The sequence below is a fragment of the Aegilops tauschii genome, chromosome 2 (assembly GCF_002575655.3).
Source record: "Aegilops tauschii subsp. strangulata cultivar AL8/78 chromosome 2, Aet v6.0, whole genome shotgun sequence".
Lineage (NCBI taxonomy): Eukaryota > Viridiplantae > Streptophyta > Magnoliopsida > Poales > Poaceae > Aegilops > Aegilops tauschii.
Genome location: NC_053036.3, coordinates 479233523 through 479248577, shown reverse-complemented (window position 1 = coordinate 479248577; position 15055 = coordinate 479233523). Strand labels below are relative to the sequence as shown.

Genomic DNA, 15055 nt, shown 5'->3' with positions numbered 1-15055 from the left:
CGTGCTCATACAGACAGTCGTATCGCCTTCCACCAACTCCATGAGGTCGGGACAAGACTCTTTTGTATTGGCCTCAAGGTCCAATTTGCATCCAGACATCCCCAGAATCATGTCTCGTCTCTTTGCCACTCTTTACCAGTTCCATCGTCATCGTCGTCGTAACCGCCACAGCCACAATCTCTATCTTAATTAGATCAAATACTTATAACAGAGATGCCATCACAATCAGCGATACTGTAACATGGTTAATCATTCATCTTCAGGTAAATCCATCTACAAATGTCTCTTTTCTGTGATTGGATTGCGATGTGTGAGTAATGCCCTCAAGCTAAGGGTTGAGACACAACCTCGTAACCCCGTGTACACGCATCTATGGGATTGAAGGTATGATTTCCTTTATCATTTTATGTTTGTACAATGATTTGTCTCTTCTCTCCTCCTTGATACTAGGACTGCTACTACCAGATGCACCGACGATCCGTACAAGGAGAGGCAATGCAAGGGAGAGTGGAAGGCGATACCAAACACATGTGATAGTAAGGCAAGTACGATAGCCGAAACTAAGTCCTTAGGGGATAGCGACGCGGAAACTAAACGCTAATGCATTGGTCTAGTAATTTCTTAATAATCAAGGTAAGGTTGGGTGACTCAATCCCGGGCGGTCACCCACATACCTAGTTACAAGGCAATTATTGTTTATTCAACATATTGATGTTTATTGTCTATTTTAGATCCCAAGAATGTGTACACAACAGCTGCAGGTGAAACCTCTGCTTTGGCCCATTTCTCTTATTGTATACAATCGCTGCTATTTTCATTTGTGTTTGTGCACTGGATAATGTTGCAGTGTATTAGTCCGAGGAACAAAAACATTACACGATAGCAAAGACTTGCTAAAGTCACCTCTACCTGGACCATAACTTCCTGGTTTGATAAACCTAGGTCTCAAAGGAAGAAGGTCATTTACTATAATCCAAATAGGATCGAGGTAATCAACGACCACGCATGTGGAGCCCGTAACGTTGGACGAGATCTTCTCATAGCTCTTGACCGCCGAGATTTACAAGAAACACAATGATGTCGCTCTCCATGGCTCGAGCCTTAGCAACTCCTCTGCCAACTTTGTTGTTCGTGACAAGGGTTGTAATTGGATGAATGACGAACATAATCGTGACAAGGATGGTAATTGCCCTATGAGTTTTGCTATCGTCCGGATTATTGCTTCCCAATGAAAAAGTATAAGCCGCTTAAGGATGAGAAACACATGGTGTAAAATCTTGGGGTTTGATCCTCGGTGGGCTGCATGAACACATACCCACACTAACCACCCAACAAGTGGTTGGCTCTCAAATGTTCATGGTTTTAAGCTGACTTTTAAATACGTTTCATCTTTCAAGGTTTTCTTTTAATATAGATTTCAATGATATTTCGTAAAGTTCTCAAAAGCTTTGGCCAGTTTTATTGAAACTATACAAAACCGTTTGGAAAACACAGTGAATGCATTTTGGCTCCAGGAGCACATGCTCCAGGGTGAATAGTAACCCAAAAAAGTAAATGTTTTAAAAAAATTCTGAAACTTTTTGTAGATGGTCGTGTTGGTGTCACAAGCATGCTTAACAATTTTCATGTGGAACGGAGCAACGGTGTTTTGTCGGTGAAAATAACAAATTTGGGGTGACATTTTGTCTATGATTTGTTTTTTTTTTGCGCAGGCAAAAATGCTTAACCTTTTTCCTCAAAATTTATAGATAGCATTTGTATGTGAGAAAGATCACAAAAAATTGTCTCAATTTTTTTGACATTTTAAAAAAATTGGCCCCGGGAGCCAAATTGAATTTCCGATCATTATGGAACATCACAACAACATTAATGAAACTCTACCCACATGTGAATCTCTATAAAACAAGTCGAACACAATAAGTAAGTGTCATGGAGGTTTTACCTAAGTTTTGATATTTGAAATTCAAACATTTCCAAAACGATACTCCCTCCACATGAAAATATAACTAATGATTTATCCGACATGCATTTGGTATTTTAAGTGTACATATTTTTGTTTACAAACATGGTCAAAGTTTGTAATGTTGGAATGGAGGTAGCATCAAAGATCGATGTTGTTGTGAAGATCTCATCAAAACAAACACAAATATTCAAGCGAATAAAAAATTTGCTCTTCTGCTCAAATATATAAATATATTCTTTCATAAAACTAAACAATATTGTGGGCGTAAGGATGAAAAAGGGTGAGAATTGAAGAAACTGACCCACTTTCAAAAGTTACGGTAAAATAATTTAAACTAGATCTAACCATTTATTTTCATTCGTGCTGAGCCGGCCACCTGGATGCAGAAGTAGCCCTTTCAATTCTCAGTGTCATGCAAACTGAGCATAGCTTACATGGTTAATTCGGTTTGTTGAATAATTAATAAAGATGGCAGTATGCATCAATTGATACAGAGGCCAGGGGTCTTAATCTGTTTTAAAAAAACATGATTAATTAGATTCCTTGTGATGAAATCGATCCACCAAGGTTCAACTGCTAGGCATGGCACTGATGAGTACTGTATATCAGAGAGGCTCATAGGGGCATCTTGAAAAAAGTTTCTCACGTTTCACAAAACCGCCTAAGCAGTAAGGACAGCACAGCACCACACTTATTGTCTAAGAGAGACAAAAACAGCACACTGTTTCGGCCCGCCTTATTCAGATGCACACATGCACGCTACGGGCGCGCGCCATCACGCCGCATGGACCTCGATCAGGCGGGCGGCGCCTTCTTGAACACGACGACATGGTACGGCTCAGTGGCGCCCAGGAACCACGCGCCGCCCTTGAGGTCCCTGAACACGCCGAGGTCCTGGCACGAGTCCCCGCATGCCATGAGCTTGTACTCGTGCACCTCCGCGCCGCTGTACTTCTCGATGCGGAAGGCGTTCTCCCTGCCGCTCGGGCTCGGGTCCCTGACCGGGCCGGTGATCACGTGCCGGCGGCCGGACACCAGCTCGCTGTCGATGTGCCACTCGGTGGACTGCACGCACGTCGTGTAGGCGCGGAAGGAGATGCGGACGTCGGTCGACAGCCGAATTATCTTGTCGGACGGCGCGCCGCCGCCGTGCGGGGCGATGCGCACGGGCAAGCCGTCGCGCTGCCCGTCGGCCTCCTGCGAGACGAAGAGCGGGCAGCGGCGCCCGTGGCCGGGCGCCATCGTGAGCCCCCCGCCATGGGCGCGGTTGGCCGGGAGGACGTAGTAGTTCGCGTCGGCGCGCAGTTCGTTGCCGTCCGTGTCGTGCACCGGCGGCGGATCCGCGCTGCACGAGAGGGCGATGGCCAGAAGGGAGATGAAGAGGAGTCCAACACGGCGGCTACTCATGGCTGAAACCTCTGCTAGTGTGTGCTCGAGGACAAGCGAGACTGCAAGCTAAGGCGTGCTTGGGTGGCTCGAGTGAGGCAGCACGAATGCTTCGTGGCTGTATTTATAGTGAAGTGACCTGGAAGTAGAGTTCCTGGCATTCTAATCTTCTGGTGGATTTGTACGTGATGTGAAGTCTGTTCCTTTCCATCCTGAGTGGCCGCCAGCTCACAACATCTACAGCCGGACATAGCAAATATGACTCCTTAAATGCCCACTGTTTTGAGCCCTTAAATATTGTCCACGCAGTCACACACTTTATTTTTCTTTTCATATGTCCGATCACTTGCACGTGATTGATGGAGATAAAAAAAATAAAAAAAATAAATAAAGAAAGAGAAAATGTGGTCCAGTGTTGGGCCGTGTCCTACGTGGCGGAATGCCCGGGCGCGCCCGAGCGCGTCCGCAAGCCCTCATATCCCTCCCCATATTTGAGGTGTATACGAGGGTTCGCGGACAGGCCGGGCATATAGGGATGATATGAGGGGTCCGCTTGGGTCACGTTTTTCCTTCTTTGATCACTGACCGTCTGCGGACGTATGAGGGATGGTTTGAGGTGTCCGGCTGTAGATGCTCTTACGAGAATCGCGTGGGGTTTCGATCTATACAAAGCACTTCTATATCTCACTTCCACTGCAAAACAACGTCTTATACTTCCCCCGTCCCGTGAAAAGTGTACATTTAAAAGTTTTAGGACAAATTATGGAGTGTATTAAAAAATGCATTAGAAAGGTGCCAGCCACCATATCTCTCCTCTTTAATTATCGAACCTTGCATGTAGAAATTTAAAAAACCATGTGTAGAATGCTATTTGTCTTGGTTACCGCATGATGAGAGAGAAGTATTTTTTTCTATTTTAAAGTGTATTTGAAAGATAGAAATATAATCTTTTGTGAACAAATGTTAAAGCCAAACGTACATTCTTCGCCGGACACCGGACGGAGGAAGTAGTTGGCATCACCTTTGTGAGACTGTCACCATATCAACTTGTCTAGGTGTCATTATCTGTCTTCCACATCTTCCCATATACACAAAGAAAATGGCCTTATGCGAATCAAGCGTTTGAATTGTGGTACTGTGGGAGTTTCCATTCTCTAGGAAATTGCGGGACACGAATGCACGGGGACAACAGTCCGGCATGCATGCATGCATGCAGCCAGTGGCCAACGGGCAAGCTGTCAGTGGATACACTCTTTGTAGTAGTAAGCAAAATAAACAACATGTAGAAGATTTACCCTAAAAAAAACATGCAGAAGATCTACGTAATTCCTTTTCTTTTGGAAACAATGATCTATGTTTTCTTCTTACTCTCTTTTGAGCTCGGTACTCGTCACCGCTCACGCAAGTTCACATACGCAAGCCGGAGACCGAGGCGTTGCGAATCCGTCCGGCTAGCTTGTGCATGTTGCTCCCCAGCTAACCAAATTTGGCTCCTCCGAGCTCCAGCTACGTCAAGCTCAACACATAAGCTGTGGTCTATCAGGACACGCGGATCGGCACCGATCCACCAGGTTTTGCGAACGCCACGTACGGGGCTCGTTTGCATCATGCACCAACCGCTTCGGCGGCATGGTATGTCTGGCCTGCTCGAGGGGGAAACAGCGGACAGAGATCAGTGTTTTGCATGTCACCGCGTGCTTTACGGCCGGAATTTAAATTTAAACATTGCGAAAAAATCTGAAAAAAAAATCATGCATGTTCGCAGCATATATTAAGATAACCCCTAAAAAATTCAGATTAAAATTCGAAACATACATCAAAAAACAAAAAAGAGAAATCTGTCATGAATAGTGCGTGAATGGTTCTATGTAGACTACTCACATCTGAGTTTCTTTTTTTTGTCTCTCGATGTATGTTTCGAATTTTGATCTGAATTTTTATGGGTTATCTTAATATGTGCTGTGAACATTCATGATTTTTTCCAGATTTTTTCGCAATGTTTAAATTTGAATTCCGGCCGCAAGACACACGGTGACATGCAGACGTGCATGTCACCTGATCTTTGTCCGGAAACAGCCGGGTGCGGCTCGGCTCGGCTCGGCCCTCGATCGGCAAGCAACAAAGGTATGTAGCTGCTCTGGTGTGACTTCTTCACTATTTCCTTCTCAATTTCATTCATTTTATGTATTTACTCCTTTTCCCCTTTTTAAACATAGGTTTATTCGGGTTACTCTGTTTCTTTCTTCACTTTTTTGTGTTTCCTAAGTTTTTTGCTTCCTTTTCTTTCTCTTTTTCATTTTCTTCTTTTTTAAAATGAATGACAACCTGTTTCAATACACGTTGTACATTTTTCGTATGCACCGTAACATTTGTTTCTGAACAACGCTGGATATTTTTCAAAGACATGATGTACATTTTTTAAAATACATGTTTTAAACATTTTTCTGAATACACGTAAACATTTATCTAACACAAATTTACCTTTTTTAATTGCACAAACATTTCTAACTGTGCAAAAGTTTTTACATGTTAGGTACAATTTTCACAAATTTCATGATTTTTTTAATATCACATAATTTTTTAAAGATAGGAAACATTTTTTTAAATATGCAAGTTTTTTTTACATTTTATTAAAAATATTAAATGTAATGAACATATTATTGATATGCACTGACTTTTTTTAGTGACACAAATATTTTCTGACTGCTATCAACATTTCTTATAGGTCGCATGGACATTTTTTTACAGTGCATGACATTATTTATGTTATTTTTCTGTTGAGAATCTGACATTTTTTATCGATGCACTGAATTTTAAAAAAAATTGAAGGAATTATTTTCTGAGATATATGTATTTAAAAATATATAAATAATCCAAAAGGAAAAAAGAAAAAAAAAAGAGAAAACTAACCCACGTGGAGCGAATTGTCACCGCGTCGGGCCATTAGGGGGCATTTCTTGGGGCGACGCGGCGTCACCTTTTGCAGCAAGCGAGGTATAGCCTTGCATGTTTGGTAGCGGCACTAAAGTCGTGCGATGCGCCATCTTTTTTGGTTGCTCTGTGGCCGGTGGGGTTGATTTTCTTGTATCACAGCAGATTGCAGTGGTCGATGGGTTAACTGGATGGCTGAGTGAGTCCGCAAATTGTCGGGCAAACAATCATTCCAGCCTATATATGGGACGGAAGTGGAGTGGCCCATTTATGCCTCTCCTTTCCGAAAAAATGCATATAGATTACCCGGTTCAAAAAAGTATTGTCATGATAAGAATAGTAAAACATATTACAATGTTCATATTAAATATTTAAAAGAGTATTATAAAAAAAATTCACCAAGTATTAAAAATATATCATGTGTATTATAAAAATGTTCGTCATGTATTTAAAAATATCTATGATGTGCTTGATAAATGTTCATCATATTTTAAATACTTCATAAAAGACTGAAAACAAGAAGAGAAAAAAACAGAATCACAGAATAACACGAAAAAAGCGGTAAACAGAGAAATAAGAAAAAAAAAGGAAGGAAAATGCAAATCGAAACCAAAAGAAAACCAAAAGGAATTTATTTCCCAAAATAACCGGCCCAACCCCCCTCCCCGACTCCTCCTTCCCATGCGACATCCCAAATATTTGATGCAATGTTTCCCAAATTGGATTTATTTGGATGAGTGACGTTCAAGGTTTTTCCACCGGCCCCAAGCTTGTGAGATGGGTGTTGAGTGAAAAAAATAGGTCTAAAAAAATGGTGCAAGTAAACCTTGTAACTCAAGAAGCCCATGAACCAGAGATTGAACATGTGAAAGAAGAACTTCCGAGAACAACTGTCTGTCGGGACATGTCGGGACAAAACGGGTTGCATGAAAAGCCCGAGGCTCGTGAACTGTTCAAGAGCAAAATTATTTGAGCTTGACTCAAGACCGACTCAAAAAGGAAATTGGTTGAGTATGAGCTTCTTTTTAGCACAATTCAATAGTTAGCCAGGTTTGAGCAAGGCCAGCTCTTTCTATTTTGATTACGTAGCTCGAGTACCATAGTAGGTACTTTATCTTGGAGACAGAGGATAAAAATCAGAATAATTTGCTACATTCTTATGTTTTGGAGTGAAAAAAATTATTATCTTTAATAGGCATGATTTTTTTTAGCGTTTTACACAGAAACACACATAATTTCCAAATTTTACATAATCATGATTATCATCGTGCATGAGATTTTTGTAGTATTTTTATTTTTCTAAAAATGGCCTGAAATCGGCTCAAGATCATTACAAACCGACTATCAGCCAACTTTGCAGTTTTGATTCTATCTAGAGTTCATTTTTGTTAGAGCAGCTAGAGTTCTGTTGAGCCTACTCATTTTTAATACTATGTGCTGAGCCGCGGTAAGTCTAGGTTGCTTAAATTCGACTCGTTTGCACCCCCTAGAAGCGGCCTGATATTAGTTTTTTAAACACAGTACAGACGCAAAGCGTTCATATACACGTTCATACACTCACCCCTATAAACGTACACACGCACACCCTATCCCTATGAGCACCTCCGAAAGACTGAGCCGGCATACCATCTTAAAATTTATGAAGGCACCGTAGGAATCTCGTCGTCGACGGGAACATCTCTATCCTGATGGGTTTGGAATACCATAGTCTCTCTAACCATCCAACCACAATTGGTTTGCGGCCTGAATGCCTGATACTAGTAGGTTCAATTGTATTCATCTCATATTTTCGCAAATTCGATATATGGAAGCTTAAGAGTTAAGATCATGCATAAGTACAATAATTTTGAACAACTGCCTTTCCATTCATTCACACGCAGCACGTTTAATTTCTTTGTCCATCCTAGTACAAATTAAGCAATCGCTTGGAAAAACATAAGCCAACCCAAATCGTACGCGGAAGGATCTAACTTGCTCCGATCCGAAATAAGATCGAGCAATTCCAGCCAGGGCTGCTCCTGCTGCTCCACAGCAAAAGATGGCGCAGCAGCAGCGGCAGCCCACAACTCCACTTCTCATCGTGCCGACGGAACAAACGGCGGGCCTCGCGTACGTCTTCCCCCGGCGGACCGCGCCGCCCGGCTAGTCATTGCAGCTCCGCGCCGCCGCCGATGACCTGCTGCATGTACTTGCAGGACCTCTGGTAGCTGACGAAGCCCATGAACCAGAACTCGAAGCCGTCGACGGTAGCGACGTGGATGTACTTCTCCTCCGGCCGGTCGAAGTTCTCGCTGGGCCGCACCTTGTCGATCCGCTTGAGCGGGACGACCACCTTGTAGGAGACGCGCGCCACGTCGCCCTTGGGGGAGGTGACAGTGACGGGCCGGTCGCTGCGGAAGGCGATCCTCTTGGTGGAGACGAAGAGCATCCCGGCGATGGGGCCGCCGGTGGTGTAGAGGTAGCACTGCAGCGCCTTCACCAGCCGCTCGCCCTTCTCGGCCGTGAAGGCCTTCCGGAACACGCGCTCGATCCCGCCGGCCTGCAGGATCTTGGCCCCCAGGCTCAGCTTCCCCTTCACGGTCTCAGATATCTTGGGACCCAGGGTCACTGCATACGGTGAACAATGTTGGTCAGAACACAAGCACCTTTCACGTATCAAGCCGTCGAATTGCAGAAGAAACATATATGCACGGGTAGTGCGTGTGCTACTCACCATGCTCACGGAAGCCTTGCGCCCTTCTGCTCAGCTTGCTCACCCAGTGGACAACCTGACCCTTGCTGCCTGCAGAATCAACACACAATTTAATTAGCATAAGCCTCAACATTTTTGCTCTTGCATGCATGCGTCAGAAGTTCGATGGCAAAATATGGCCATGCATGCATGAATGATCGGGACTTACTGTGCTTGTAGCCGAAAGACGTGTAGGGGCTAGGATTCGTCAAGGAGACAGCAAGGTGATCGCCGTCCGCCTTCCTGAACGACTGGCCGTCCCTGGCCGACGGCGCCTTCTCCTCTATCCCGTACGCCTTGGAGGTCACCGGGACTCCCACGACATGGCCGCCGCTGCTCGACTTCATCTTGGCTGGCTGCTGCAGAAAGCTCGACGAAGAACGTACGATCAACTAGGCCCGCCGTGCGTTGCGCTGCGCTGCGCTGGTGGTGGTGGGTTTAACTTAGCGAGTAAGGTATCGGGGATTGGTACCGGAGTGCCGCTGCGGTGGCCGGGCTTTTATAGGCGGCCGCGCGCATGCGGTGGTGGATCCTTTTGGCAAAGGCAGCGGGCATGCGGAGTCAGCAGCCGGGCCGGCCGAGTCACCGGCGGATCAGAAAGGCGCGCGCGGTCGTCCACGTTCGTGTCCGCGTCACCCCTTTGCTAATTCGGCATGGCCAACCTAGCCAGTGACGGAGCTTTGGCGCCCCTTGGGGACGGCCTTGCCCCCTTTCCGTTTCCATGGGAGGGCCAGGTGCAGTATATTCATTTGCCCGAAAGCGCGATTCGAGATTTCTCTATGGGATCGGGGCATGGCAATGGCGAGATGGCTACGTGCGGTGGGTTCTCTGCCGCTTTCCAGGAAGCGCCCCATGTGCCTGCACATTCTCGCTCCCACCGGATTACAGGTAAAGGCGGGTGGCGCCGTGTCGGGGGCAACAATGGCCGGGCCCGATGTGCAGTGCAGGGACCAGTAGGATGCATAAGTTTTCTTGCAGGGATCGATGCCATGCCTCTGTAGACGACTTTCTTCGTCTCGTGCATTGCACTCAGACAGTATACTACTGTATCATAATATCAGTAACATGCATGCATGTAGCTGTAGACCATATATCTGCATGCACGTAGACCATATATGTGTACACATCATCTAGGTTTGTATTGTAGACGGTCCAACGCAAGGGCGGCAAGAGTTTGTTCCCGAGATCGCTGCCCCACCCATGATCCATCAATTCATCCACGTGGAACCAGGGAAAACATGACTCACTCACAGCCATTTCACTGAAGATCGACCAGAACACCGCTAAAGCCTAGGCATAGCTAAGAACAGTTTGGCAGTTGGTACTCTTCCAAGCCGAGCTTGCCCACCCATCGAAGTTTCCGCTCGTGCTACCCTAACCCTACCCACAAATCTACACGTCCTGTTCGGAGTCAGACCCCACGCAGCACCGAGTCAGCATGCCTGCAGCCTCACCTAATACCGCATGGATGTAACCGTCGGCCCGGGGCGCAGTGCGTGCGTGTCCACCCGGTAGCGGTGCACCGGCAGGCGCGGCCGGCATGGGCGGCATGCCGTCCCTGTCCCCCGGATTTGATCCGGCAACCACACGGGCGTTGCGAGGTCGGCCGCTGCACCGTCCCCGAATCTGCGAGGCTTGGTTCATGGTTGGTTGGGCGCGAATGAATGCGCCCCTTGCTCGCGACGTCGGCCGGCCGCGTTGTCTTGTCACATGGAGAGCCCGCAGCTACCTACTCTACTCGTCGGAGCCGGATCCTGGCTTTCTGGTGGGGCTCGCCGTCGTCTCAGCGTATCTGCGCCCCGGACTACGTGTCGAAGCCGAAGCGGAGATGTCGCGGCGAGGGAAAGGTAGATCACGAGACGATATCGGTTTCAGGCCGACCAGTTCCGTCCTTCGGAAAAGATGGAAAATGGCGGAGCGAAATAGTGGTAACAGTGATGCCCTGCGTTTTATCGAAAGGGAAAAAAAGGTGATGTCCTGCGCCTACCTCCAATAATACATACTCCTGCACCTACGATGCAGATGTAAACGTCTGAATATCTTCCAGTGTGTTTTTATTAGATCGATCATCAAAAATGCTAACCCAGAGTTCATACCAACGGCCTTTTGATGTGGTACATAGATTTCTAAACTAACACGTGAGTGCATGAATCTTAATAAACTTGGTATGTTTTGAGCCATAGCAGGAGGAGAGCAAGTCACTGTTAATTTCTGGATTGAGTTGCTCCTGAGAGAAACTTATTAAACACAAAGAGCTTTATCTGCTACTCCCTTTGACACCATGACAGTGTCAAAATACGTCTTATATTAAGTTAAGTTGAGGGGGGGGGGGGGGGGGGGAGTATCTTGATATACCCACCCCCATTCCTGCCCTAGTTCATCTTGATTTCTGTCCCCTACCCACCCTGAGAGAGGAGGCTGTGGCGGGTAGGTCTTTTAGTTTTTGTGAGGAAGAGCGGGAAGAGACTAGCGGTGGAATCCCATGAATCCCTCCATCAGGAGGTTACCAAACTCCTCTCCCGGTTCTTCTGGGCTGGCGAGAACAATAAACAGAAATACCACATGCTGAAGTGGTCTGAGATTTGTAAGCCTAAGGATCAAGGAGGTCTTGGGGTCATCTCGTCCAAGCGGATGAACATTGCCCTCCTCTCTAAATGGCTTTGGCGGATTCAGGCCGAGGAGGCGGTCTGTGGCTAGAGATTATTCGCGCGAAATACCTTCGTGGGCAACCGCTGGCTTTTGCCTCTAGATCGGGCGGATCCCAATTCTGGCAATCGGTGATCCGTCTGATGCCGGTCCTGCGCATTGGGACCTCTATTAAAGTTGGTACTGGGTCTGGTACCCTATTCTGGCTTGATAGGTGGGCTGGGACCCGCCCCTTCGCAGATCGCTTTTACGCATTATTCTCGATCTGCACTCGCCCACTTCTATCTGTGGCCGTGGCCTTAGCGACTTGGGCGCTATTGCCTTCCGCCGTACCTTCGGGGCGGAACTAGCGCAATGGGACGAACTAATCGAATGTATCGTCCTCCACACCCCCTCCCTCGAGCCCGATGCGCTGTCTTGGCATCTTGAGCCAAGTGGCCGATTCTCGACTAGGTCCCTATACCAGGCGATTGTTCCCACACCGGGCCCGGTGGAATTATCTGTTCTTTGGGAGATCAAACTCCCCTTGAAAATCCGCATATTTCTATGGCAATGGGTTCAAGGCCGGCTCCCCTCGGGCACGGAGGTCCGAAAACGTAGTGGCGGGTAGGTCTTTTAGTTTTTGTGAGGAAGAGCGGGAAGACACTAGAGGTGGAATCCCATGAATCCCTCCATCAGGAGGTTACCAAACTCCTCTCCCGGTTCTTCTGGGCTGGCGAGAACAATAAACAGAAATACCACATGCTGAAGTGGTCTGAGATTTGTAAGCCTAAGGATCAAGGAGGTCTTGGGGTCATCTCGTCCAAGCGGATGAACATTGCCCTCCTCTCTAAATGGCTTTGGCGGATTCAGACCGAGGAGGCGGTCTGTGGCTAGAGATTATTCGCGCGAATACCTTCGTGGGCAACCGCTGGCTTTTGCCTCTAGATCGGGCGGATCCCAATTCTGGCAATCGGTGATCCGTCTGATGCCGGTCCTGCGCATTGGGACCTCTATTAAAGTTGGTACTGGGTCTGGTACCCTATTCTGGCTTGATAGGTGGGCTGGGACCCGCCCCTTCGCAGATCGCTTTTACGCATTATTCTCGATCTGCACTCGCCCACTTCTATCTGTGGCCGTGGCCTTAGCTGACTTGGGCGCTATTGCCTTCCGCCGTACCTTCGGGGCGGAACTAGCGCAATGGGACGAACTAATCGAATGTATCGTCCTCCACACCCCCTCCCTCGAGCCCGATGCGCTGTCTTGGCATCTTGAGCCAAGTGGCCGATTCTCGACTAGGTCCCTATACCAGGCGATTGTTCCCACACCGGGCCCGGTGGAATTATCTGTTCTTTGGGAGATCAAACTCCCCTTGAAAATCCGCATATTTCTATGGCAATGGGTTCAAGGCCGGCTCCCCTCGGGCACGGAGGTCCGAAAACGTAGTGGCCCTAGGGACGGTCTCTGCCCCATTTGTTTGGTGCCGGAGGATTACAACCACATCTTCTTTCGGTGTCCAGCGGCACAATTCCTATGGAGTTGCTTCCGGGAGGTCGTTGGCGGCAACTGGTGCCACGACAATCTCCCAGACTTGTTTGGGGAGGCCTTTAGGCTCCCTGGTCCTAGTAGAGCCCCTACTTGGGTGGCTTTGGGTACCCTAGCTTGGACCCTCTGGTGTGCCCGCAATAAACTTGTCATCGAGCGCGTGATTCCATGTCGTGTGACTGATGCAATTTATAAAATGCATGGCTTCTTACAGCTCTAGAGACCGCTTATCAAGCAGCGCGACCGGGACGTCATCGACAACATCATTGCGGGTCTTCGTTCCTCGGCATCGGCTTTTGCTCCACCACCACCACCGCCGCCACCCCCTCCCGAGCCGGATTAGCTTTTTTCTGTTTTCTTTGGGGCTTGTCCTGCTGTGCCCCAACATGACTTTATGACTGGATTGTACTTTGTACTGCTGTGTTGGATGCTTGGTTCGTTGCTTTATAATATAAAGCGGGGGAAAACCCTTTTTCTTAAAGAGACTAGAGGTGATCTGATGGCAGGAAGACAAGGAAAATGGCAATCTAGGCCTAAAAGGCGATGGCAAGGTGATTGAAGGAAATATGACCTAGAGGCAATAATAAAGTTATTATTTATTTCCTTATATCATGATAAATGTTTATTATTCATGCTAGAATTGTATTAATCAGAAACTTGATACATGTGTGAATACATAGACAAAACAAAGTGTCCCTACACTACTAGGGAAAAGGCTAGCAGTAGCGCCGGTTTTAGGTATATCAGTAGCACGGGGTGGTGCCCTACTGATACGGCGGTACAACAAAAGTTTATCAGTAGCATGTGCTAGCCCGCGCTACTGCTATACGTGCTTAGTACTAGCGCTTTTGGTGCACAGCGCTACTGGTAGTTACTAGTAGCGCGCCTCCCTACCCGCGCTACTACTATTGTTGGATATTTCTTTTTTGTTTTATCTTGTATTCGTACGCCATTATACAAGTTTTCATACAGTAGCAATTTAGAGATTGTTTTTACATCAGAATGAGTTACTACATCATTGGGTGAAAGAACCGTGGATTAGTTTCAAGTGCATGGATCCAAAGTAACCATTGGTCACTTTGGATCCATGCACTTGAAACTAAACCGTGGTTCTTTCACCCAATGACATAATATCTCATCATCATCATCATCATCATAATCATCATTAACAACTTATCATCATAATACATCATTGTCATATAACACCTCCTCATGATCATCATTTTTATCAATGAGACATCATATAACAAGTTGGTCAATACTCATAATCACAACTCCTCATCATCATCAACTCTAACACATTGTACCACATAATAACACATTGTACCTAGGACCTATTTCTCTCTCATAGGAGCTACTAGGTTCTCTTGGGTAAAATAGCATAAAACAAGATAGGCCATGACTCTCCATTATGGAGAATGGAGATTATCCTGTCTCCAATTCTTGCCCTTCGCCTAATGTTGCTTCCAAGTAGCTCCCTACGAGTGACCATACATTTTTTCCAATCTTTGATTGTCATGTCTTCATTGGTTTTAGAAATCCGATATGAACAGGAGTGATTCGTAGGATGACCTGTATATTCAAAACATCAAGGCGACTTTTCTGAAACATCAGATGAGGCACACACTCCTGCGGGATTATCTGTTGAAAAACATAGTAATAACTTCGTAGTTAGCAATGTAGTTCAGATTTAGAAGAATTTATGATAAATATGCACAAATGTCGTAATACTAAAAATCTTACCATGACATCTCCATGGATGTTAGGATAGTTCAACATGTGCACTAGTGGCACATATTGACCATAATGTGGAGGAGTTTGATAATAGATATTGTAATTCTCAAGATCAGTACAAAATGCGACCAGATGATTTT

General features: G+C 46.4%; 2 protein-coding genes across 2 annotated transcripts; both read right to left on the bottom strand.

Annotated features, from left to right (window-relative positions):
* Positions 1-2591: 2591 nt before the first annotated feature.
* Positions 2592-3456, bottom strand: LOC109764355 (endogenous alpha-amylase/subtilisin inhibitor). The gene has a single exon (XM_020323195.4). The coding sequence runs from the start codon at positions 3368-3370 to the stop codon at positions 2759-2761; it is 612 nt and encodes a 203-aa protein (XP_020178784.1). The 5' UTR covers positions 3371-3456; the 3' UTR covers positions 2592-2758.
* Positions 3457-8116: 4660 nt separating this feature from the next.
* Positions 8117-9733, bottom strand: LOC109764356 (GEM-like protein 4). Its single transcript, XM_020323196.4, has 3 exons — positions 9181-9733; positions 8994-9062; positions 8117-8887 (listed from the first exon to the last, which is right to left on the bottom strand). Exons 1-3 carry the CDS (start codon positions 9356-9358, stop codon positions 8427-8429), a joined length of 708 nt encoding a protein of 235 aa, XP_020178785.1. The 5' UTR covers positions 9359-9733; the 3' UTR covers positions 8117-8426.
* Between the last annotated feature and the right edge of the window lie 5322 nt (positions 9734-15055).

Bases quoted from the DNA above. Each gene is read 5' to 3' on its own strand.
- LOC109764355 (XM_020323195.4), bottom strand. From the start codon at position 3,370: ATGAGTAGCCGCCGTGTTGGACTCCTCTTCATCTCCCTTCTGGCCATC.
- LOC109764356 (XM_020323196.4), bottom strand. From the start codon at position 9,358: ATGAAGTCGAGCAGCGGCGGCCATGTCGTGGGAGTCCCGGTGACCTCC. The intron at 9,063-9,180 runs GTAAGTCCCGAT...TTGATTCTGCAG, and splicing joins GTCTTTCGGCTACAAGCACA to GCAGCAAGGGTCAGGTTGTC. The intron at 8,888-8,993 runs GTGAGTAGCACA...CACCGTATGCAG, and splicing joins GCAAGGCTTCCGTGAGCATG to TGACCCTGGGTCCCAAGATA.